Source organism: Littorina saxatilis, linkage group LG13, assembly GCF_037325665.1.
Source record: "Littorina saxatilis isolate snail1 linkage group LG13, US_GU_Lsax_2.0, whole genome shotgun sequence".
Classification (NCBI taxonomy): domain Eukaryota; kingdom Metazoa; phylum Mollusca; class Gastropoda; order Littorinimorpha; family Littorinidae; genus Littorina; species Littorina saxatilis.
Window position 1 is genome coordinate 18,548,042 of NC_090257.1, and position 26,424 is coordinate 18,574,465.

At 42.6% G+C, this 26,424-nt stretch overlaps 1 protein-coding gene and 1 long non-coding RNA gene across 2 annotated transcripts in view; one reads left to right on the forward strand and one right to left on the reverse strand.

Moving 5' to 3' along the window:
• The window catches only part of LOC138983790 (intraflagellar transport protein 80 homolog), a 57,745-nt gene extending 54,896 nt beyond the window's left edge, over positions 1-2,849 (forward strand). The window contains exon 18 of the mRNA XM_070357117.1: positions 1,285-2,849. Within this exon, the coding sequence (XP_070213218.1) occupies positions 1,285-1,434 (150 nt within the window). The 3' untranslated portion in view covers positions 1,435-2,849. The remainder of the gene's footprint in view (positions 1-1,284) is intronic.
• Positions 2,850-9,294: 6,445 nt separating this feature from the next.
• Positions 9,295-11,656, reverse strand: LOC138983801 (uncharacterized). The gene is made up of 3 exons (XR_011461260.1): positions 10,508-11,656; positions 9,755-9,836; positions 9,295-9,412 (listed from the first exon to the last, which is right to left on the reverse strand). It is a non-coding gene; the product is annotated as an uncharacterized lncRNA (long non-coding RNA).
• Between the last annotated feature and the right edge of the window lie 14,768 nt (positions 11,657-26,424).

Consider the following 26,424-nt stretch of genomic DNA (forward strand, 5'->3'; position numbering starts at 1 on the left):
TAAAATAAAAAAAGACTTAAACAAATGACACGAAAAATGCCATGGCGGCTTGCCGTCACTCTCCTAATTGTGCTGACACATTCAATCCAATAGATTATGCGACAAGCTACAGGCAGTCGAGCGACAGAGAGCGGTTGATAAGATTGCCGAGACGAGAAGAGGGCAGTAGTGCAAGACCAAGTTTTTATTTAGGTCGGGTGGACAGAAATTTGGGGGCGGGAGGAGGGTTGAAATTTGTGAAGGTGGTATTTTCAAACAGGTCAGAATGTTCTCAATACAATACGTACATTGGTTACGTGGTGTGTTTTTTGTTTTGTTTTGTTTTAGATTTTGCGTTTGCTTGCTTGATAGTCATTGTTCATTTAGTGACTTTATAAACACACTTTTACCAAGTTCTTGTGGGCGTCTCTGTTTTTGTCATTCTCTATGTCTGTGTCTCTCTCTGTTGCTCTCTCTCTCTCTCTGTTTCTCTGTCTCTGTCTCTGTGTCTCTCTCTCTCTCTCTCTCTCTCTCTCTCTCTCTCTCTCTCTCTCTCTCTCTCTCTCTCTCTCTCTCTCTCTCTCTCTCTCTGTTTCCCGTCCGCCCCTCTCCTCTCTCTTTCAGCAGTTACTTAAAGCCATACCTCCCATTCATGAACAAACTTCACAAAGCGTCCCAAGGTCTAACAAGATTAAAACCCATGAACGTCAGTGTTGATAACACAGCCAGTCGAACAAATGAGCCGTGTTTGTTTGCCGTTCGTATTGACTGGGAGCAGATGGAATCCAAGATCCAAATGAATTACCAGAAATGCTTTCACCTAACAAGATTGAAACCCAGAAGCGTCATATTATTATTCATACACGGCCAGTCAAACAAATCATTGGTGTATTTCTTACCGTTGCAGATTCAGATCAACTTGCAGAAGATCCCAAAGAAGTATCCGATATTTGAAAAAAAGAAAAGTAATCGATGTATTTCTGTTCGTTGCAGATTCAGATTCACAAATCTACAAGCGTTGGTATTTATACAAGGCCAGTCTGAGATCGGCTTTGAGGAGATTCAAAAGAATTACCAAAACACAATCGTTGTACATGTATTTCCTTTGCAGATTGCCATTGACAAAATCCAAACACGTCAGCATTCAAACACGTCCAGTCAAACAAATGGCATTGTCAGACTGGGAGAAGATCCAAAATGGAGTGCCAGAAATGTTGTAAGCTCGAACCAGATTGAAATCAACAAGCGTCGGTATTTAAACGCAGCGAGTCACACAAGTAATGGTCGTATTGCTTCTGGTTGCAGATCGAGATCGACTGGGAGAAGATTGAATCCAAGATCCAGATGGAGTACCAGAAGGAGAGAGAGCGGCCCTCGGGCAACGTCGGGGCGACATCTGGAGGGGCCGGGGATGCTACCAAACCACGCTCAGGGGGCAGAAAGGAACGGGCCTAGTAGACCACACCCCCTTTAGGCCACATGCACTTCTAAACCACGCCCCTTTGAAATGTCCAAGCAATGCCACTGCGCTGTTGGAGCCACGCCCTTTTCGGGCAAGTGTTGCGCGCCGATTGGACTGATGTTGTGGAGGCGTGTCTTTTGTGCGCCGATTGGACTGTTGTTGTGGAGGCGTGTCTTTTGTGCGCCGATTGGACTGTTGTTGTGGAGGCGTGTCTTTTGTGCGCCGATTGGACTGATGTTGTGGAGGCGTGTCTTTTGTGCGCCGATTGGACTGTTGTTGTGGAGGCGTGTCTTTTCTTGTCTGTTTCTTGACAGATGGCTCTAGATTTTTTGTTTTGTTTTGTTTTGTTTTGTTTGGTTTGGTTACAGCTGTTGCTGTGAAGAATAAATCCTATTGATGATTTTGAAATTGGATTTGACGGTTGGGGTTTGTTGTTGGTATTCATCCCGATGCAAGGGAGAGAACTTTAAGAATCCTAGCAACAGTATCTGGTTAAGTTATGAGCATGTGGGTAAAAGGGCTTCGTAGCCTTTTCTTATTTTGTCTTCATTTTCAAGAGGATTCTCTAAGTTATTTGATTGTTTAAACTTCGGTTGTGTGGGAATGTTGTGACTGAAGCAGAAAATGTGGAATGCCATTTGACAGAGTTACCCAATTAGCCTGTGATATGCCGTGAACTTTTGTACAGATGTGTCTTAACCTGTTTTCGTTATGTTATAAACAATATTTTGATGTGTCCGTCCTTGGCTGAGAAAGAATGGAATGTATGACTATTTGTGAATGCTTTCTTTTTGTTTTGTTTTCATTGCAAGTCGGAGATTATGCTTGAAATATCAACACATATTTTGACTCGTCTACAGATGGGTTGACTCCGGCCTACACGGTTCATACCCGACATATCAAGAGAAAAGTAAGGAGAATTGTAAGCGTCCATGATCAGTAAATATTACAGTGTTCTAGATGATCGAACGTGTAGCAAAGACCTGTACGCGTACGTGTAGATATTGCGTCACCCGTGACTCACTTATTTCTCTAATGTTCCAAATCATACGTTGTTTTGCTCCCACCAAGACTGCAGATCTTGGCAAACGCGTGACGTTAAAACTAGATTTGATGACGTTACCCGTACACTTTCCCGTACACGTGAAAAGTGCCACATCTAGATCTTGCTAATCTTTGTAGAATTAAAGATGTGGTGCCTGGTTTATTGTTTTGTCTTAGGGTAGCAGTTGTAGTCTTGATGTGAACGTATGAGATTGTACATTCCGTTAGAAATCCGTCCAACTGTCAGCAGCGCTCAACGTCCTTATTCTTTGCTCTTATTTTGGATAAAGGTTGTGTGTTCTGTATGTGTATTTTGTAAATTGTACTTCATGTTCTTAAAATTGAAATAAACATTGCAAATTTTGGGATGTTGTTCTCTCTCTCTCTCTCTCTCTCTCTCTCTCTCTCTCTCTCTCTCTCTCTCTCTCTCTCTCTCTCTCTCTCTCTCACACACACACACACACACATACACACACACACACACACACACACACACACACACACACACACACACACACACACAAATACGAACAGAGAGAGAGGAGGGGCACTGTTACTCCGATCAATCAATCAGGACTTTCCAGAAATGCTACAAGGCTGAGGGCAATTCAGCGCCTCACAGCCGGTTCAAACAACTGCTGTTCTTACCGATCCCGCTTGATTTGTCTTGTGTGCACACGAGAACACACTCTTTCAACATCGCAGTCCTAGTTACGTCCCTTCCTTCACTGGATCGCTCATATCAATAGTCTCGGCAAACTAGATCCACCTGACTGCGAGAGTTAATGAGACGACTGGTACCGGATTCAACATTCAATTAAATAAGTGAGGATCAGACGCATTCAACGAGAGGACACGTGTGTTACGCGTGATTGTTCTGAAAAGTGACTATTACATGATTGTTCTGAAAGTCTACTATTTATTTCATCGTAAACATGTAAGCCCTCATACGTGATTGTTCTGAAAGCTTACTTAAATTTACATGATTGTTCTGAAACTCTACTAAAGGTAAACTTGCTTCACCCGTGAAATGTAGTCAGATATGGAACAATATGTATACCCCAGCCCAACGAAGTTGGAGGGGGGTATACTGGATTCACTTTGTCCATCTGTCTGTGTGTATGTCTGTATGTATATGGAACAATATTTTGATACAATGATACTAAATCTTTAGTGAAATTGATATTTATACCCCAGCCCAATGAATACAAACTCAACAAGTAATACGTTTCATACATTGAACATGTCTTCTTTATTGTTCTCAACTCAAAATTCAAATTAAATGTCCAAAGACAAAAATTATTTATAATCTTCAAAAATGTAATGATTCTTCTTGAGTATTCCCAACTCAAAATTCTTAGAATTACAGGTTTAAAGGGACACATAGAAACTTTTGATTTTCCTTCTTTGCCATGCTTATGTGGCTAGGTCACCAAAATGGATCGAAAGGCATGGCAAAGAGGGAAAATGGAAGCTATTTTTTGCCCCTTTAAAGACGAAAGGCACAACAAATAATTTTCACAAATGAAACTCTTTTTTTTATGAACTAAAAATTCAAGTGGAGAGGGGATGAGAGACGTGAGGAGATGGCCGGGGTTGCGAGATGGGTGGGGAGTCTGGGCTATAAAGTTCTTGCACGCGAGACAATATACTTCTTTTGTGTGTGTGTGTGTGTGGGGGGGGGGTTATTTTGTTTATCAACTCTCTCTCTCTCTCTCTCTCTTCTCTCTCTCTCTCTCTCTCTCTCTCTCTCTCTCTCTCTCTCTCTCTCTCTCTCTCTCTCACTCTCTCTATCAATTTTCTACCACCAATACCCAGGATTGATCTGTTCAAAACTAGTCAAGCCTTCTCTAGCTCTATGGTGTGGAACTCCATTCCGTCTGTAATAAGATCATTTACCTGACATAGCACCAGTATACTGGCGGTAGGAAGAAAAATGTATTAAAAAAAATTCACAGACACCAGAGACAGGTAAAGGGAGGCAATCGTTTCCACTGCCAGTTTGCTAAATAGGCCAGAAAGGATGAGTTGTTTCCCATGAACCGTTTTCTACCTGGAAGTGTGTTTCCAACCCCACCCAAAAGTGTGTTGGTGTCTCAAAGAGCAAAACTTTTTCCGAAATCCAATAATATACCATTTTCTTTGAAAATATTTGGATTATGTGTTAAAATTACCCTCGTACATGTTATGTTAATTAGAAACATTTAAGAATCAAATATTTCACAAAAGCAAACCAATTTAATGTAAGTGCATCAGATATTTAATGATATTTTTTGGAAATGTGTCAAAATTGGGTGTGTTGAAAGCGTGATAAATTTCGACAGTTCGACCGAAACGTCGACACACGTTTAATTTTGAGCGATTTGAAACAAGTTTCGATTGAGCGTCGTCAAGTCAGAGCAGACATCTGAGGTCGTGGGGCAAAAAAAGTCGTAAACAAGGGAGATAACGAAAGCCAAACTCCCCACTATAAAACAATTCGATTGAATCCGCCGCCTGTGGGAGACTACATTCACAATTCTCTCTAGTTTAACCAGGACCAAACAGTCTCGGATGTCCTGGCATCTGACTCCTTCCTCCAGCAAGGGTCTCCCCTTCTTGTTAATCTCGCGCGATCTCGGTCAAACAAGCCCTCAGACACGTGATTGTCTGACGGAAGTTTTCTCTGGGTGGACGCCATTTTCGCTGACTTCCTGACCACAGCAAACTTGCAGACAGTTAATTGGCTTGGAAAAACACGATTCTTGTCCTGCTGAAAAGAAACTTATTTTTCTCTCGCGCATCACGTTCTACAGTCGCGGTTCGGGTTCGTTACCGTCGTAGACATCTCAGGAGGGAGACCTGTAGTTGCAGTTAAAAAAAGAGAGCGAAAAGGGGGAGAAAAAAGTCACACACACACACACACACACACACACACAGGGACACAGAAAGGGATCAAAGTGGTAGTGTCGTCTAAATAATTGTGCTGCAAACGTATTTAAAGTTCTGCGACTAATTTATTTTTGTAAAGAGAAGAAAATACCTTCTTTTGTGCAAGTGCAGTTGGAAAAAGTTCTCTTTAGAAACTTTCTCGAAACTTTTTTTTTATTTTTTTTAGGTGGGCCGATATGGGACGGAAGAGGCAAGGTAGGATTGTGTGCGATAAACAAGTCTCTTGAAGAAATAATATAACTAGATGCAATAATTCAGCGTGGAACTAACATCGTTGTTCTGAAGCCGAGACGCCTGTGGATGGCATCGCGTTCAGTTACTGTTGCTGGTATCAATTCAAGTACAAAAAGAGCGATAGAGAGGAAAAAAAGAAAAAATCTCTTTCTCAGGGCCAATCTTTGTCATCCCTTCTCCCACGAAATTGTTCCCCACTCTCCGATACCGTAGCTCGGATCATGAGACTTGCATCCAAAATTGACAGTCACATTTAACGCACACGCACGTACGCTGAAACCAGAGGAAGGGAGAGGGAGAGAGAATTAGAATGTTCAGTACCACTCTTCATCCATCATTCCTCGACTGGATCTTGGACATCCCCCCTCCCCACTCCCCCCCCCCCCCCCCAAATCCCCCCCCCCCCAACAATTCGTGTCCATTTCCCCGACACCATACCTCGAAACTTTCACACACTTGGTTCCAGACCACAATATTTCACTCACACAAACACACGCACGCACACACTCACACTCACACACACACACACACACACAAACGCTCAAACACACACACACACACACACACACACAAACACAAACACACACACACACAAAAACGCGCACACGACGACAAGAGACAGAGAGAGAGACGCCCCCGCCCCCACCACCACCACCACTACAAATTTGCGTCCCGATCAAGTCACATGAGACTTGGTGCCAGACCCCTTCTCTATTTCAGCTCTTGTCCAAGTCTCCAATATTTGACTTGTACTTCTTGGTGTCATTTCGCTTCACCAGACAAATTGATTTGTGTGCATTTGTCTGACTGCGCACACATGTCGCTAGTCTGCCACACTGTTGAGCTTCAGTCAGACAGGGAAAAACAAGAAAGGTTGCTGGCCGTTTCACAGCCTCTGGAATTACACAGATTGTTGGTTTTGTTCCATTGAGAGCGAACATTATCAAGTTTCTGTGGATGTTTGCCTGTGTTTCTATCCCCACCATCACCTAGTCCTCTCTCTCTCTCTCTCTCTCTCTCTCTCTCTCTCTCTCTCTCTCTCTCTCTCTCTCTCTCTCTCTCTCTCTCTCTCTTTTTCAGCAGTTATGTGCCCAAATATGTGCAATCGTATTTTAGACACGTTTCGAAGAGGTATGGGTCTCACAATTTACTCCCACCAATTCCTCGTATAGATCTTTATAGATCAAGCTTTGCTTTTTCAGGACCATCTCTGTGGAACTCTTTACCAATTGAAATCAAACGATCCACATCTTTAAAAGCCTTTAAAAGGCGGGTGCACACACACACTTGATGACAATATAAACTGACCCCTGAAATCTATTTTGTATTGAGTATTCTGATTATGTATGCAATGCTCTTAAGTTTTTCATTGTATACTGTTCAAAAAAAGAAACGCATAGTTGCTACTTGCCAAATTTGTTTTATTTTTCGAAAAAAATAACAGAAAATCCAATATTTAGATTATTTGTTTGAAATTTGGTATGGATACAGTTGAATGCACACACAGTTCATTTGCATCTTCAAATCAATCAGTCAATCAATACGATTGGGTGCCGAGGCTGTCAAGTCAGTAGGGGGTGTGACTGCCTTGAGCAGCAACAACTGCCTGGCACCTTCTGGGCATGGACTGGATCAGATGCCGGATATCTTGCTGTGGGATGGTGTCCCACTCCTCCTAAAGTGCCTGCAATAGATCGCGGTGATTTGCCGGCGCTTCTTCTCGCCTGCGCACACGTCTGTCCAATTCATCCCAGAGGTGTTCTATCGGGTTCATGTCTGGCGACATGGATGGCCAGGGAAGCACCTGGACATGGTGGTCGGTGAGGAACTGGGTGGTGAGTCGTGCTGTGTGCGGGCGAGCGTTGTCCTGCTGGAATATGGCATCCTGGTCAGCCAGAAGAGGAAGGGCGTGTGGGCGCAGAATTTCCTCCACGTATCGCTGGGCAGTTATGCGCCCTTGGACGTGCACCAGGGTGCTCCTTCCAGCGGTATTGATCGCCCCCCACACCATGACGCCTCCACCACCATGAACGGGTGCCTCATCCACACAGTTGGGCGCGTAACGTTCGTTTACTCTCCGGTAGACCCTCCTCCGACCATCATGTCGCTGGAGCAGGAAGTAGGACTCGTCGCTGAACCACACGTGTCTCCAGTGATTCCGGACGGTCCAGCGAAGGTGCTGGTTGCCCCACTGCACTCGGTTCTGGCGATGGCGGCGGGTGAGGACAGCTCCTCTGTGAGGTCTGCGAGCTCTCAAACCAGCTTCATGCAGGCGGTTCCGCACGGTCTGGTCCGATAATCGGTGTGGCCCGGGGAGAGCCTGGACAGAAGATGAGGCCGACAGGAAACGATTCCGGAGGTGGCGGAGCCGTATGAAGCGGTCGTGAGCAGCAGTTGTCGCCCTTGGTCTTCCCGCTCGTGGCAAGTCAGCAACGGAGCCATTGGCTTGAAACCTGACCCACAGTCTACTGATGGTGCTCTGGGACACGTGGAAGTGCCTGGCGATTGCACTTTGACTTTGGCCTGCTTGTAAACGACCCAATGCAATTTGGCGGTCTTCTCTGCTCAATCGGGCCATCTTTCGTCGCTGAATTGTCGTCTGATTTCTTTGTGGCGAACAATCCGCTTTTATGGGTTTTGGAAGACATGGTGAGAGCTCAATATTCCCCGAGTTTCACGAGATTACACTGAAGCATGACGAGTGGTCATGCCAAATGAGCAATTTTGACATTGTAGCCACTGATAACGCATGCGTCACGTGCAGAGCTCACTTGTGGCAATGGACGAAAGGTCGACGACCAGATAAACATTTTCTGCAGTTTGGTGGATATCCTTGTAGCCATATAACTAAATTAACCAAATATTACAAGCTATGCGTTTCTTTTTTTGAACAGTATATATGTATGTGTAGTGAATCTGAATGCGTACTTCCTCGACCCCTTCGCCCTTCTTCTTGAAACTAAACTGCCTGTTTATGGCCCAATGTAACGATGCATTGCTGCTTTTTAAAAAAAAATTTTTTTTTACAATCATTTAGTCAAGTTTTGACTAAATATTTTAACGTAGAGGGGGAAATCGAGACGAGGGTCGTGGTGTATGTGTGTGTGTGTGTGTGTGAGTGTGTGTGTGTGTGTGTGTAGAGCGATTCAGAGTAAACTACTGGACCGATCTTTATGAAATTTTACATGAGAGTTCCTGGGTATGAAATCCCCAGATGTGTTTTTCTTTTATTGTCTTTGATGACGTCATATCCGGATTTTTGTAAACGTTGAGGCGGCACTGTCACACCTTCATTTTTCAATCAAATTGATTGCAATTTTGGCCAAGCAATCTTCGACGAAGGCCGGACTTTGGTATTGCATTTCAGCTTGGAGGCTTAAAAATTAGCTAATGACTTTGGTCATTAAAAACCTGAAAATTGTAATTAAATTTTTTTTTAAACGATCCAAAATAAACGTTCATCTTATTCTTCATCATTTTCTGATTCCAAAAACATATAAATATGTTCTATTCGGATTAAAAACAAGCTCTCAAAAATTAAAAATATAAAAATTATGATTAAAATAAAATGTCCGAAATCGATTTAAAAACAAAATTTCATCTTATTCCTTGTCGGTTTCTCATTCCAAAAACATATAGATACAAGGAACTTAGTCGATAAATATCGACAGGGGGCGGACAAATGGTGCTTCACAGATCAGCTGACAGGCATTCATTTTCTGCAATCTCACTGCACACCTCTTCCAAAAGTGGAACTGTCACCTGTTGACATTTAAAAACACATGTAAATGTACACACAGTGACACAATAAAAAATCATGCGTAATGAGAATTATCCAAAAATATTATATGATGCACTGGTATCAAATGTGTTATGGTATTTTATGTTATCACAGAATCTAAGTCTTGAAAAATACACATGTTCACACAAAAATATGGCAAATACCACATGAGACTGAAATATACACAAATCTGCAGTAACTTGACTGAGAAATCACAAGCGGGTGTAGTTGTAGGCATCACAATCACAAGACAAACAAATTCTGCCTTTATGTTTAATATTTTTCAACAATAAATGTTGCAAATGTAACGAATAACTTCTCACCTTTTGTGAAATAATACTTTGAGCTTGACACACTTCTGACTGTACAGGGGTTTTCATCAACAACAAAAGTGGTGCTTGCTTCCTGAAACAAAATTATTCAATGATGAAAAGAACTGAATGTGGCAGTGTTCAAAGTGATATTCAAACTTGTATACAACTATCAGTACCTATACTGTAAAACGAGAAGGCTATTGGCATGCTCGTCAATCAGTATGTGTCATTCAGTGTTTTGTGCTGTAACAATGAAATGCAATCAATGCAAGTTCTTGTAGTCTAGAAATAAATACAACAATAATTTCAATTGAAACCACAAACTAGTCAAATAAATTGTGTAAATAGTTGGACAAAGAGATGCTTATTAACCCAGGGAAATAACAGGATTTCTTAGCAAAACTTTCCCAACCCAATTACCTGATTCGGTCCGGCTTTTCTGCTTTTAACACTTACTTTCAGTTTCACTAGAATATCATATCACAACTACAAGAATAACAATGGAACAGGAATGAGATTTTGTTTTGTTTTTGTAAACTACATCAGGATTTAACTCTGCTTACATACAAAATACGGACAGTGACGTTCAATCGTGGTGGCTGATCAGTGCACTGACTGACGGACGATTCGATTTGATCGCTTCACCACGCCTTTCCAACTATGTGCTCCCATACAGTTTTGGTAGATACATGCTTGTGCAAGTATGTTATTAGTATTACCAATATGAATCTTATTTTCCTTTCGATGGTCAGTTTTACTCACCTCTGTCACCTCTGTAACGGCAGTCACCTCTGCGAATGCTGTCGAAGAATCTAACCGAAAGTAAACATTCTGGGAATCTACGCGCATCGGCCTTGACGCAAGTTCAATGCTGAGCCAATGAGCGCGCCGCGGCGAAGTTGGCCGCTGTAAGTCTCGCAGCGCTGGCTGGCTGAGCGAGTTGCGTGTCCATCCATATTTAGGTCCAAGCCGCACCGTGAGACCAGATTAGTAGGTGCTTGATTTTGGTATTTTGATTTTACATAACATTAAACCTTTCTTGGGGTTCATGGTCATGGCAACAGCCATAATAATATTATATCATGTATAATATTACATTTCAGCATATTTGAATTACATGTCATCATACCAAACTGTCATGCATGTGTATTCCTACATCATTCTGATTGATCACAACCAAACCTACTATCAGTGGACACATCCAAATGTAAGCGCCTGTTCTTGACAACTTTTAATCGATCTAAAAATAGCAACTTGCTGGGCCCTTTGCCGCCAACAGACACTGTTTGGCCTGTAGGTAAAATGTACAATGTATTTTCTGATTTGTGCACAAAAGCTTTTTTTCTTTTTTCTTTTTTTTAACATAACAATGTTTAATGTCACTGTATGTTTAAAAGACCATGGTCATATTTGTAAAAAAAATGTTAAATTAGAAAATAAATAACATTTTGGTTCATGATTTTTCCTACACCTGTGCTGAAAATAAGACATAAAAATGTCGGTATATAAGTCACTCAAATACAGATAGGTATGAATGGCTCGGTTTGAGTTTGTTGCAGTTGACCCTGCACAATGCGACATATCATGTTTTTGTTGAACAATTTTGACGTCACCCCTCCCATAGGGTGACGTATTTCACAACTTCCTGTGTTACACAAACTCTGTGATGACCAATTTTGACGTCACCCCTCCCATAGGGTGACGTATTTCACAACTTCCTGTGTTACACAAACTCTGTGATGACCAATTTTGACGTCACCCCTCCCATAGGGTGACGGATTTCACAACTTTCTACAGATGAACAATGTTGCCTTCACACCTCCCAAAGGGTGACGGATGTCACAACTTCCTGTGTACACAAACTGATGACGTATTTCACAACAAAATGGCGCTGCCCATGGTCAACCTCTAAACTATCCGTAAACAAGCTCAGAAAGTTAAAGGCAGAGTAAGCCTCCCGTAAACCATCACAGATACGGTCAGGCTTTTACACACAGTACAAACACCATTTCATTTAAACACTCACCAATTGAGAACATCCTAGGTGCCCTCCGTAAAGAGCGAACAATTTTCAAAGAATTTATTTTTGCGTGGTTTATCTTACCCCTGAGCCATCGTGAACCCGTGTGATCCAGTTTTCCCTTTTCACAATTAATGCAGTCGTCATAGTTAGTCATTTGAATGCGACTCGACGTGAGCTTATCTACAATAGCACGTTGTTTTTATGCACGAAACAACGGCTGTGGTTCACAAGAACTCTAGCGATGGCTTTTGACTGTTGAGAGGAACGGCGATTTGCACTGATAAACCGGCCGTCGTCTGCTACGACCCTTGCGTGACGGCCTGCTTCCGGGCTTTTCTTTTTTTAAACTTTCACAACTTCGAATTGTTCTGATCTTGTCTTGATGAAAAACGAATTCTTTTATGATTAAAGAATGTTTGTGTAACAAGCTGTCAATTTATTATTTAGATTTTAAAAGTTAGGTCTAGCGCAAAAACGAGGCGCCGTTGTTGTTAACGGAACAAGTCTACGAAAATAAATTCTTTGAAAATGTCTCACGCTCGACAGAAAGCAGCCAGGATGTTCCCGTTCGGTGAGCGTTCAAATGGAAGTATGCTTGTACTGTATTTAGACGCTCGGGGAGCTCTGTGATGGTTTACGGGAGGCTTACTGTGCCTTTAAAACGAAGATAGGTACAGAAAAGCGTGCAATCCCGCTCAGCGCTGACGAAACGACGAGTATGCGGTCTTGGTGAAAAAATGCAGTGCGTTCAGTTTGATTCTGTGAGTTCGACAGCTTGACTAAATGTAGTAATTTCGCCTTACGCGACTTGTTTTTGTTTTCGACTTGTCGTCTGATGACATTATGTTGAAAGGACAGGTTGGAAGATTAGGCTATGCCTAAAACCTTTAACCTTGTGTCATAAAGTTCTGATTTCTCTCTCTCTCTCTCTCTCTCTCTCTCTCTCTCTCTCTCTTACACTACCTACTTATTAATAAAAACGTTTACTACATGTAGCACCTTTGCCTGTGGGCGCGCATACACACACACAGGCTGACACACACTGACACACACACACACCAGTCTCCTCCCTTTCATCCGACTATTACCCTAAAATAGCAACAAAATAAACACACAAGCAAACAGACAAACCAAACCAACAAACAAGCAAAGTTTTTTTCTCGACTTACACATGTATGCTGCACGCTTTTCACGGGAGCACCACACCTTTCCTGACACAGACAGAACGCAGTGAGGCGTGGCGAATTTCACTCATGGTATTTCCCCTCTTAAACACTCACAGCACAGCTTCAGGATTAAAGGCATGAATTTTTGTGCATCTTGTCGTCAATGCACTACTGAAAACTCAAAATGGAATTGGTGGAGTTTGCCAGTGAAAGGACTTTGCAGTTCAAGTGTTCCGTGTTTGGGAATAAACTGAATTTCTGTGAAAATTTAGGCCTGAGAATTTGGTTGGTCAGCTCGACTGGAAAAACTGGACAGACCACGTGCAAGTTACCAAGAGAAGTGGGAGTCTCCTTTTGCAGTTTTATTGCTTCCATCTGCGAAGTTCAACTGGTTCTCTCAGGTAAGCTTTCTGTCGACGACCCGAAAATGTTCTGTGTGTGTGTGTGTGTGTGTGTGTGTGTGTACACGTGTGTGTGTACGTGTGTGTGTGTGTGTGTGTGTGTGCATCCAGCCCTCGCCCGAAATAGGGAAAAACCATTTTAACAACATTAGACAGAATTATAAGGTAATCAACGTAGTTAAATATTAATGAACAAAAACAATTATGTGCATGCAAACTGTATAACATATTCGAAAACATTATCGAGAGTGGCAGTTGGGGAGGAGAGAGAGAGAGAGAGAGAGAGAGAGAGAGAGAGAGAGAGAGAGAGAGAGAGAGAGAGACAGAGACAGAGACAGAGAGAGACAGACAGACAGACAGACAGACACACAACTCCTCATTATAGATTTAATAGTCAGAGGCACAATTTCATAGTTTCATCCTCCTCACTCATCTGTAACATACTTTATGCCAGGTATGATGCACTTGCAGACTGATGCAATCATGAGCATCGCTGAAATTCTTGTCACAGGCAGATCATCTCAGCACTGATGATCGAACGGTGCGTGTGAAATTTGAGGTTCCAGCACTTTTGTTTCCGTTGCCTTAAAGGCACAGTAAGCCTCCCGTTAACCATCACAGATACGGTCAGGCTTTTACACACAGTACAAACACCCTTTCATTTGAACACTCACCGCTTGAGAACATCCTAGGTGCCCTACGTAAAGAGCGAACAATTTTCAAAGAATTTATTTTTGCGTAGTTTATCTTACCCCTGAGCCATCGTGAACTCGTGTGATCCAGTTTCCCTTTTTCACAATGTAGTCGTCAGTTAGTAATTTGAATGCGACTCGATGTGAGTTTATCTGCAATAGCACGTTTTTATGGTTCACATCCATAGGGTGACGTATTTCACAACTTCCTGTGTTACACAAACTCAGTGATGACCAATTTTGCCTTGACCCCTCCCATAGGGTGACGGATTTCACAATTTTCTACTGATGGTCTAAAAATAGCCCAACCTCTGCTTTGAGACACATGTTTACCGCCCTCAGGTAATTCAAGAAATCACCCCCCTCCTGCTGGGTACACGTGCGCTCAAGTTAACCTCTGCTTTGACCTGTGTGCCAAGAGTCAGATGAGAGAGAGAGAAAGCGAGAGAGAGAGAGAGAGAGAGAGAGAGAGGGAGAGAGAGAGAGACACACACACATTGACAGAGACAGACATAGAAAGAAAGAAGCAGAGAGACTCAGAGGGAGACACAGACAAAGACCCCTCCCATAGGGTGACGGATATCACAACTTCCTGTGTACACAAACTGATGACGTATTTCACAACAAAATGGCGCTGCCAATGGTCAACCTCGAAACTAACCGTATGAATGGGGGCCAGGCCCCCATAACAAGAACTCTAGTCTAGCGATGGCTTTTGACTGTTGAGAGGAGCTGGCGATATGCATAAACCGTCGTCTGCTACGACCCTTGCCCTGCTTCCGGGCTTTTCTTTTTTTAAACTTTCACAACTTCGAATTGTACTGATCTTGTCTTGATGAAAAAAGAATTCTTTTATGATTAAAGAATGTTTGTTTAACAAGCTGTCAATTTATTATTTAGATTTTAAAAGTTAGGTCTAGCGCAAAAACGCACCACGGTCCAAAAACATTCTGATAATCATCGGTCCACGGCTATCGCCAGTTTAGAATGAGACACGAAGGGAAGTAACTCATTTTTGACCTGAGTTCAGGATGGGTCCAAAAAGTGCAGGAGACAATCTGCAAAAATAATTCTTTAAAAATTGCTCGCACTTTACGTAGGGCACCTAGGATGTTCCCGTTTGGTGCGCGTTCAAATGAAAGGGTGTTTGTACTGTGCGTAAAAGCCTGATAGTATCTGTGATGGTTTACGGGAGGCTTACTGTGCCTTTAATCTTCAGGTAAGTGAATCGTAGCTTGGACATATATTGTGTGTGGGGTGAGGGGGGCGGGGGGAATGGTGTGTCTGTGTATCTGTCTGTCTGTCAGTATATCAGTGTTTGCTCGGCTTGTCACTCGTTTGTATGAGTGTGTGTGCGCGCGCGCATGTGTGTGTGTGTGTGTGTGTTTGTGTGTGTGTGTATGCGTGTGTGTATGCGTGTCACCGTGTTTGTATGTGTATATATATATGTATGTATGTATGTATGTATGTGTGTGTATGCGTGTGTGTATGTATGTATGTATGTATGTATGTATGTATGTGTGTGTGTGTATGTATGTGTGTGTATGTATGTATGTATGTATGTATGTATGTGTGTGTGTGTGTGTGTGTGTGTGTGTGTGTGTGTGTGTGTGTGTGTGATAGGGGTGGGGGTATGGGGTGGGGATAGGGGGTGGGATGGTGTGTCTGTGTGTTTGTATGTCTGTATCTCAGTGTCTGCTTGTCACTGAGTTTCTGCTACCATCTCTGACTCGCACACTGAGTGTGACGGTTTGTTTGTTGGTTATTTTCTGTCTCAAATACCCCACAATCTCCCCTCTCTCTGTCTATCACACGTTCTCTTCTATTTAAGTCTAAGGTGTCTGTATTTTCTAAGTTGTCATGCGATTTGTCTTGTGTTGCAGGGGCGGATCAGTTCATTTTATGGGGGGGGTTTCCAAAAGTATATTGTGAAGATATGGGTGTGAAGGCGCGAAGCGCCGAGCCGACGGCGCAAAGCGCCTAGCTTGCTAGGGGGGTCCGGGGGCATGCCCCCCCGGAAAAAATTTGAAAAAAAGGATGCAAAATGGTGCAATCTGGTGCATTCTGAGGATGATCATTACCAGTTTCAGGCAGCAGATTTTGGATTTTGTCACTGATTAATACCCCCAAAAAACACTTTTTTTTTGGCTGGGGGGGGGGGGGGGGTTCCGGAAACCCCAGAAACCCCCCCCCCCTCGTCCGCCCCTGTGTTGTGAGTCCTTAGACTGTCTATTTTTGGTGATTGTCAGAGCTTTTCTCTTGATATATTCCTTGCTTCCGTTTATTTATAGGTATTTCCTAGTCGGAACCTAATGGTAATAATTCACTGGATTCAAAGCTCTTTGTGCGTTTCTTGGGTAGTGTCAAACGTACTCATAACAAGACATATCCTGGCCCCCACAAAGATGATAGCATGCACCAACAAACTTTTCTCCGACCTCTGTCTGTCTGTCTCTCTGTCTGTATGTCTGTCTCTGTCTATCTCTATGTCACTGTCTCTTACACACGGACACACGCACACAGACACATACTAGACACAGACACAGACACACACCATTTTTGACATCACATTTTTCCGCAGCCACAACGAAATAAAACGCGTAACGATGTCTGCGCACTATTGTGGTAATTTTCGGCGGCGTCGTTGTCTGATTGGTCAACTTGAGATCTCATTTGGTCGTCTGGCTCGTCTCTAAGTTGTCTTTCTTTTCCTCCTTCAATCATCCAATCAAATTGCGACAGCGCGATTTTGGAAAATAGCCTTGCTCACGATCATTATTGCGCAAAGTGCGCTCGTACTTGTGAAACGCTGACATAGCAATGTCTAAAAGATACACTCCTTCGCGTTTAACTTGAGCGATCATGTTCACCATCACAGATTTGTCCAGACGTTTAACTGGGGTCACTTGGACACATACCAAATTTCATCAGCCATGACCGGTAGTGCAGGAGTCGAGTTTCGCATGTCGCATTATAGCGTTACAAATGTCTCAAATGACTTCAGATTTTGTGTGTATTTTCCGACATTACTTTGCAGAACACTCCGAAAGTTTGACGGCAATGCGTTGAGGAGTTGCTGCAATGTACCTTTTTGAGTCACTTGAGAAAAAGTGACTCTATGTAATCGGTCAGTGTTAGTCTGTCCGGCCGGCCGTCCGTAGACACCACCTTAACGTTGGACTTTTCTCGGAAACTATCAAAGCGATCGGGCTCATATTTTGTTTAGTCGTGACCTCCAATGACCTCTACACTTTAACGATGGTTTCGTTGACCTTTGACCTTTTTCAAGGTCACAGGTCAGCGTCAAAGGAAAAATTAGACATTTTATATCTTTGACAAAGTTCATCGGATGTGATTGAAACTTTGTAGGATTATTCTTTACATCAAAGTATTTACATCTGTAGCCTTTTACGAACGTTATCAGAAAAACAAGGGAGATAACTAGCCTTTTCTGTTCGGCAACACACAACTTAACGTTGGGCTTTTCTCGGAAACTATAAAAGTGACCGGGCTCAAATTTTATGTGAACGTGACTCATTGTGTTGTGAATAGCAATTTCTTCCTGTCCATCTGATGCCTCATATAATATTCAGAACTGCGAAAGTGACTCGATCGAGCGTTTGCTCTTCTTGTTTGTCTCAAAAACCGCCTTTAGTTTTTGTTTGTTTGTTTGCTTAACGCCCAGCCGACCACGAAGGGCCAAATCAGGGCGGTGCTGCTTTGACATAACGTGCGCCACACACAAGACAGAAGTCGCAGCACAGGCTTCACTGATGTCTCACCCAGTCACATTATTCTGACACCGGACCAACCAGTCCTAGCACTAACCCCATAATGCCAGACGCCAGGCGGAGCAGCCACTAGATTGCCAATTTTAAAGTCTTAGGTATGACCCGGCCGGGGTTCGAACCCACGACCTCCCGATCACGGGGCGGACGCCTTACCACTAGGCCAACCGTGCCGGTATGATACACAGTAATTCAACGCAACTTGAAATTGCAGGGTTCGACACCTTGCAAGAAAGTCCATGAAACTTTGTAATTTTCTAAATGGAAAGACGACTAAAGCGTGGCTAAAATCCCAAGGGGATCTGTGTAGGGAAACGCGAGAAGCACTGTCCCTTTAAGAAATGAATGCATCAAAACACTTCAACTCACCCCAGCAAACAAGCCAGGGTGTTGCATTTTGGTATGTGTCCAAATGGAAGGACGTGCTTATACCATGTACAAGCCTGGCCCGATCTGAGATGGTGAACTGACCTGTTTACATGGGAAGGAGTGTGCCGCCTTTTACGTTTTAGGTCCACTCAGAAACAGCGTGTGAAACGGTCAAATGACGGAACTCGTCTTTCTGCAAGCAGAGACTGTAGAGTAGAGTCTCTTCTGCAAGTATCTCGACATCCAACCTGGACGATGACAGTCTCAGACAGCGGATGGAAGCCGAAGAAAAAGACAACGTTGTGAGAGTGAAAGAGGGCGATGACTGGCACGAGATTTATGACTGTCGCGGCTGACTGGTCTGCAATCGGAAATTCACTGCTGTTCCTTTGCGTTTGGAACCCTAATGTCACTGTGACCTTTTCTTCCATCTTAGTGTCTCTCTCTCTCTCTCTTGCGTCTCGCTCGGTTTGTTTCTCGCAGTTCGTCTGTTTGTCTGCCTGTTTTCCTCTCCCACTCACTGGCACTCTCTTGCTTCTCTGTCTGTCTGTCACCTCTCTCTCTCTCTCCGTCTCCGTCCCCGTCCCTCCCCCCCCCCCCCACTCCCCCCAACCACCTCACATCACCCCATCCTCCTACGTTTATCTTTTGCGATTTTTTTTTTACTGACCCCGCCAGTGTTTTTTATGTGCAGACAATTGTGTGATCGTCTGCTGTCTGGACGCTTCAGACACTGCCAGACAGGGGCAGTAACTCCCAGTAGGTGTCCGCCAAGCCAAACATCCGGAAGTATCTTGGAACCGGTTTGGGAGCGAAAAGCGCTTTAGTTGGCCATGGACACTGGGAAAAAAATAGAAACTCATGATCAACGGGTATCGATGGCTTTGTTCTGAAGTGATAATTATCCCATGACTGGCTCTTTTGCCTTGTATTGGTCTTTATCCCCCCCTCTGCTTCTTTCTCTCTGTAAACTTGTAGGGCTAGTTATTTTTCGGTAACTTACCCAACAACCAAAATCACTTACCCAACAACGGGCCTGAATCCTCGATAGCTCATGAGTAGAGACTGTACACATTGTGGATCTACTTTTTGCGACTCAAAAGTTCAGAACACTCTAAAGTACAAAATATACATTTCTGGAGCAAACAATACAACCATACTGCATTTAAACCAGCAACTACAGGCTTGAACACATGAATCTCAATATAAAATCCATGAGTTTGGTTGTTTTCTGAATTCAGATCTGCCGTGCACAATCGTTTATCGCTAGCAAGATTCCAAGGAAAAGTAACTCTCATACTTTGTCTAGCGACACGAGTAGTTCCCCTTCCAGATTTCGGCTTCATCGACAAGACTGCAATCCGACGGTCAGTTTTCAACAATATTTCATTTTATAAACAGATCATACGCAATCAATTGCAAACATTTAATCAACTTAAAGAACATGCAGCGGTTTCATACACTATTTTGCCCCAGAAAACTTAACTTCATACAGTTTTTAACGTTGGAACACGGGTGTAAAACTTCGTCTGCTAGTCACATTCGAGGAAAGAACATTTTCTGAGCGATACCAAAACATGAACAGAACACACACTATCTGCCTTTACCGCCACAGCAGAATGACAACATAACTGTGTACTTGATTTTAGTTCAAAACATGGAAACTGACAAGAAGTGTTAACAAAATTGAATGATTTGCACGGAACTATACAACCGCGCATTAATCGATAGCCTGCGCAGGTAGACTGGTTGGGTGAATATGATTCGATCAAACTTTCGCACAAAAACTCCTCTTTTCTTTGAATAACTGAAGAAAGGAGGGATAAAGAGGTTACATACCTCGTCTCAGTGATTATCAAAAATAATGGTCTCAGTTCGCGGTCATGAAAAAGCTCGCTGAAGCTCGCATTTTTCATGATCCGCTAACTTCGACCATTATTTTTGATAATCACTGAGACTCGGCATGTAACCTCTACGTATTCCACGTGTTCTTATAGCAAAGCGTCGTGTTTCTCAGAAACCGAGTCCCGATTTAACCTGCTTTTGCAAAATGTTCACAGTAAATAGACATGAATTGAAAGACAACTGTAAAACCACACACGTACGCACGCACGCACGCAAAACACACACAGACACACACAGGCACACACAGGCAGACAGACACAAAGGCACGTTCGCGCACGCACACGCACACACACACTCACACACACACACACACTCGCACACACGCACGCACTCACGGTCGCGGCACACACACACACACACACACACACACACACACACACACACACACATACACATACACAAGCACACAGGCAGACAGACACATAGGCACGTACGCACGCGCACACGCGCACACAAACACACACACACGCACGCACACACACACACACACACACACACACACACACACACACACACACACACCAAGAGGAAAATCTGTCAGGATGAAATCGTAGAGCAGATTTTAATTTTTAATCTAGCACAGGACTTATCGAGTCTTCACAGAACAAAATTTATCAGGAGAAAGCGGGGGACAAAAATAACGAAAACAAATTGGAGGGGGGGGGGGGGGGGTGGGGGGTGGGGGAGGGAGAAGAGAGATTCAACACAAGATCGAAAACAAAGAAATAAAAGAGAGAAAAGGAATATTGAAAGTAAAAGTTACAAGAAAAGTTGTCTGTATTTGCCATGCAGCTCAAAGGTTTGATTAAGCGATCGCTCTTTGATTTGGCAGGCGGAAGTGCGCAAGGGATTGCGGCATGGAGGATGGTGAGAAGTAGAAGTGACGTCAAATTTGTCACAGTCTGGCGAGGGGGGCATTCTGCTTGAAACTGAATGTGTGTAAGTGTGTGTGTGTGTGTGTGTGTGTGTGTGTGTGCGTGTGCGCGTGTGTGCGTGCCTATGTGTCTGTCTGCCTGTGTGCTTGTGTATGTGTATGTGTGTGTGTTATCTAGAAGAGACAGCGGAAACAAAGCGCAGCAGACTTTTGGTTTTTGAAGGGGCTGAAACTGAAAACGACATGTGCACTTTCAACTTTGGGAGGAACATTTTACATTGCAAAATGAGTCTGTCATCTTCTTAGCATATACGAATACGAATACGAATACGAATACTTTATTATCTCATACAGAGAAATTTCAGTGTGGTGCACATTAAAAGACAAAACAAATAATAAGACAACAGATAAAAATACCATACGAAGCATACTACACTCGCGCACGCATATGTACATATAACCACTGTATGTCCCAAATAGACTCTAGTTCTGGGGACAGAACAACTAAGTTAGCATAGAGCTGTCATCTTGGGTCTTGCTTTGAGAAATCTAAGAATAGTGTCGGTGACGTCAACAGTAGAAGCACTTCTGTGCCCGTATGCTTATGGGGGAAGTTCGCGAAAACTCCCGAGGTTTTGAGTGACATCGGAAGAACTTGCCTCACTTTCGTATGCATGGGCCGGAAGAAGGGCTTACTTCGAAGCAAAGCGAGGAAGTAATTGATGGTAGTTTGCGACAACTTCCTACGTTTTGAGCGACATCTGAAGTACATCCTCAATTTCGCATGCATGGGACGGAAAAAGTGCTTACTTTTGAAGCAAGCGAGGAAGTAAGTGAGGGTAATTGTACTACAGCGAAACCCAGGAGTAAACACGCTGCTTCCAAAGTTTCTCAGTGCAAAATAGCAGGGCTTTTCTTCGGTTTTTCATATAAAACCGATCTAACGCAAATGAAAGTCCCAAAGAGAGAAAATAGAAAGAAAAGTCGTATCTCGTGCGTGCATTTCGTGTAAATTTCCCTGAATACAAACCTGAGTTGCCAGCTTTGACTTTTGTTCGTTTTGGGTCTCTGCACCACTCTTAAAATTTCATCCCCGATTATAGGAGACTGGGGTGTTTCTATGTAAATGGGCGTCTTTGTGTGCATGTGTGAGTGTGTGTTTGTGTGAGAGTGTGCGTGTGCGTGTGCGTGTGGGTGTGTGTGTGTGTGTGCGTGCGTGCGTGCGTGCGTGCGTGCGTGTGTGCGTGCGTGCGTGTGTAGGTGTGCGTCTGTTCATTCATTCATTCGTTTGCAGTGCACGCGCGCACATGTGTGTGTGTGGGGGGGGGAAGGGTGTGTGTTTGTGTGTGTGTGTGTGTGTGTGTGTGTGTGTGTGTGTGTGTGTGTGTGTGTGTGAAAGTGTTTGTATGTATTTGTGCGAGTGCCGCATGTGCGTGCGTGCGGGTATAATTGTGCGTTTGTTTGTGTGCGTGTGTGTGTGTGTGTGTGTGTGTGTATGTGTGTGTGTGTGTTCGACGGTGTGTGTGTGTGTGTGTGTGCACACCCCCACCCCCCCCACCCCCCCCCCCCCACACACACACACTATTATGAGCTGATTATTTGCGCCTCGATATTTTATTTATTTTCTTACGTTTTATGTTGTTTGTCACAAGTTGTGATTCACCACACCCCAGTTTCTCGAAATTGAGATAATAAAGTGTTCTATGTCTAACACACATGCACACACGCGCGTAGGGTAAACAAATCCAATCTTGACTTTCAACTTTACATAAACATACATCCTCTTCACAATTAACGAGGACAAACATAATTTACTAACACCTAAGTACAACAATTTATCGTTTTTAAAAATTTTGACACACATTTTCCCAATTAATATGAAAGTTACTGAACTTATCTTCTTTTCCCTACACCTTATATCTTGATTCCCCAAAAAACTTGAGTTCTGCCTTTTTAAATTGACCAGTAGCCCAAAACTTTCGCTCTAACCGAACAGTTTTACCGATACACAATCATTAAAAAAAAAGAGGTTTAAAGGTCCTTGTCTACATTTTTATACCGAAATCGCCATTTGACCATTAAAATGCAGAGTCTATTATCTACAAATATCAACAATACACTCCCTTTCGATCAGGAAAGACGAAGCCAGTGTAGCCGTTTGAAAATTCATTGTAGTATTCCAGCGTAGTACTCATAGTAGGATATCCTTATTTGGAAAATGCCAAGCGCAAAACTCCTCTCAAATCCCGTGCATTTCGTGCGTTTAAAAAAAAGCGTGGACAGCGCTCCAGTCACGGTCAAACTGTTGCTGCACTTGTTTGGGCGTGGCAATAAGCATAGTGACATGAATTTGATTGGTCAGTATTTTTAGGCAAAGCACATGTTCTCAGCAAACAGAAAACAAAATATTGGAAGCGTGAGTCACGCTACCCAAAAATAAAATCTTTTTTTTACATATATTTTTTTCTATAACTTTTTTCCCCATGGTTCATTCATCATCTGACATAACTTTTTAGCGAAATCTAACCATAAGATTATTGAAAAAAAGCAAAAATGTAGACGACCACCTTCAACATAACCGACTTCGCTACCACATAAACAAAAAAAGTAGTTTTATTCTCCCCAACATTTTGGTCAACAAAATCATTATTACAGACAGTCATTCTCAACGTTCGCCCATTTACGAACTCGCGATGAGATTTGTTTCTTCTGGTCGCCAAATCTACCGTTTACAAACGCATGCGCACTAATTGGGATTCCCCCAATTTCCTCGACCTTGACCTCAGGACTCTCGAAGCCACTACTTCGGCGTTCAAGTTAGCTCGTGCATACCGAGTAGCTGGCAACTTTGCTTCCGAAGTTCCCACTTTCAAAGTTACTTTTATCATTTATACGACGATATCGCATCTTAAAGGTCCTCACCCATCTAAAAAAAAAACTCCAACGCATGCTACAATTGCTTGACATTCCGGTTTTAAAGGCAGCTCATTGGGAAATGAGCTCAGACACAATATTGAAGACGTGAAATGCGTCAATCGAGAAACTGTCGTAACTTGGCTACAATGAGACGGTCGGCTACCTTGCACCATAGACACGAACTGTGACATTCTTGTTTAATTTAGGTGAAAAGCAAAAAACAGAGGGGCTCAAAACCGACAGTACGATCATTTACTGACCGATAAAAACGTGCTCGAGTCATTCTTTACATCCTTTTATCAGTTGTTTTTCTCTGTTGTTAGTTATATTGACTTATAGGATACAAAGGTGAGAAGATAATGTGGTTAAAGTGTGATAAGGTGATAATGTGATATAATTTTTAAACAGGCAATGCATTGCTTTTATTTGTAGGCTTATTTTAGTAAGTGTGTGGGTACAATGTTTGCGTGTAATGATATGATGTGAATATGCGATGTGAATGTTACTACATGCATGGTTGATTGATTGATTAATTGATTGATTTTACAGACACACAGTCAAGCTTGTAATTTCTCTTTTAGAGATGAATAAAGATTATTGTATTGTATTGTATTGTATTCGGCGAAGGTGGTGAGCTTTCAAACTACCACGACTGAATAACTGATAACACATCTTTGCATAGTGGTTTTTTCTAGACGAGTAGCATAGTGCAGTGGTTACGGATTCGGAATTTCAATCCGACGCTCTGGGTTCAAGTGCCGCTGGGAGCTACACATTTTTTTATTTATTTTTTTAATTAACCTTTTTCTTAATAGACCTCAATTGCATTCAGACTGCAACAACCGGTTTTTGCCTCTGTGTTAATTTTTTTTAAACGCGTAAAGAAACTGTCCTATGCTTTCCAAAAAAATCGAATCTTGACTTTTAACTGTACATAACCATGCATCGCCATCGTAATAAAAAATTAACGAGGGAAAACAAATTAAAACACCGATGAACAGTATTGTCTTTTCTAAACTTCTTGACAGACATTTCCCCAATAAATAAGGAACAAGTCACTAAACTTAGTTATTTACGATCTACTGCATAATGTTCTTCCTTTTAAACTTTACCAGTAACCCAAAGTTTCCCTATAACCAATCTATGTTTGTCCAACAGTTTTACCGATATAAAATTATTAAACACAAGTTCAACATACAGTAATTGTTGTACTTATTGTGAGAACGAAATTGATTATACTGATTTTTTTTTGTGTGTGCCCCAAAATTATGTTCACTTGGAAATGCGTTGAGGATAAAGTGATTAGTAAATATAATATGATTAGGCGGGTAGAGTAGGCGGATAGCTTCAGATAGGTCCCATGTCCTTGCCCACCTCTATGAACTCCTTCCCTCTGGCCGTAGACTTCGCACGCACAAAGCTAGGACACTCAGGCTGCAAAACAGCTTCATCCCGAAGTCCATCACCCTTGGCAACATGTAAACACATCCACATACCCGACTCAGCCCCTCTTCTGCCAGTGCAATCAGTAGTAATGTACATGTATGTATTGGTTTTATGTACGTCCGTATATTTTCTGTGATATATTGTATGCTATGATTTTTTTGCAATGATGTTTAGCCATAGTCCGTTATACGCGTAGGTGTGCGAGAATATGTAAGCGCAGTGCTTTAAAGATGTCCATGTGCAGGGCCGGACCCAGGGGGGGGGGGGGGGGGGGGGGTTCCAGGGGTGCATGTGTTTATAACCTGCCCTGTTATATAGTGCTATATGTCTTATGTAAAAACAATGTCCTGTTTGTATTATTGTTATGTACAACGCCTGAATTTCTCTATGAGATAATGAAGTATTCTTATTCTTATCTTTCTTTCTTTATTTGGTGTTTATTCTTATTCTTATTCTTATTATTAAAAATTACCGTAAAGGAAGTTTTTGGGGCGTGTTTAAAATACATTTAGAAATAGTATTGTTAACGATATAGGTACGTTTAAAGTAGACAAATTAATATAAAAAGCAGAAAAAAAGAAAAGAAAAAAGATTAATGAAGAGGGATACTCCCCGCAAAAAAAAAAAAAAAAAAAAAGGATTGAAGCAAGCAGCTGAGATCAACCAAATAAAAAAATAAAAAAAGTTCAACATAGGCCTAATCATTTACTCTTCTCCTAACATTCAAGCCAACAAACTCATTTGTCATAGGCAGTCATTCGATTCCAAGACAATCATCACAGGTTTGAACCGACCCTTTCGTTTAACCATTCAAAAAACAACAGCAATAACGCTGTTAGTACTACAGCGCGCTCAACGTTCGCCTTTTTGAACTCGCGATGAGATTTGTTTCTTCTGGTGGCAAGCTTACCGTTAACAACAAATGCATGCGTACTAGTTAGGATTCCCCCAATTTTCGCGATCTTGACCGAATACTCTCGAAGTCACCACTCCGGCGTTTATGCATAGTGAACAGTTGGAAAGTTAAACTTCGGGAGTTCCCACTTCCGAAAGAGGCCTCTACTTCCAGTGTTGCTGACTTCCTCCTCATGCATACGGG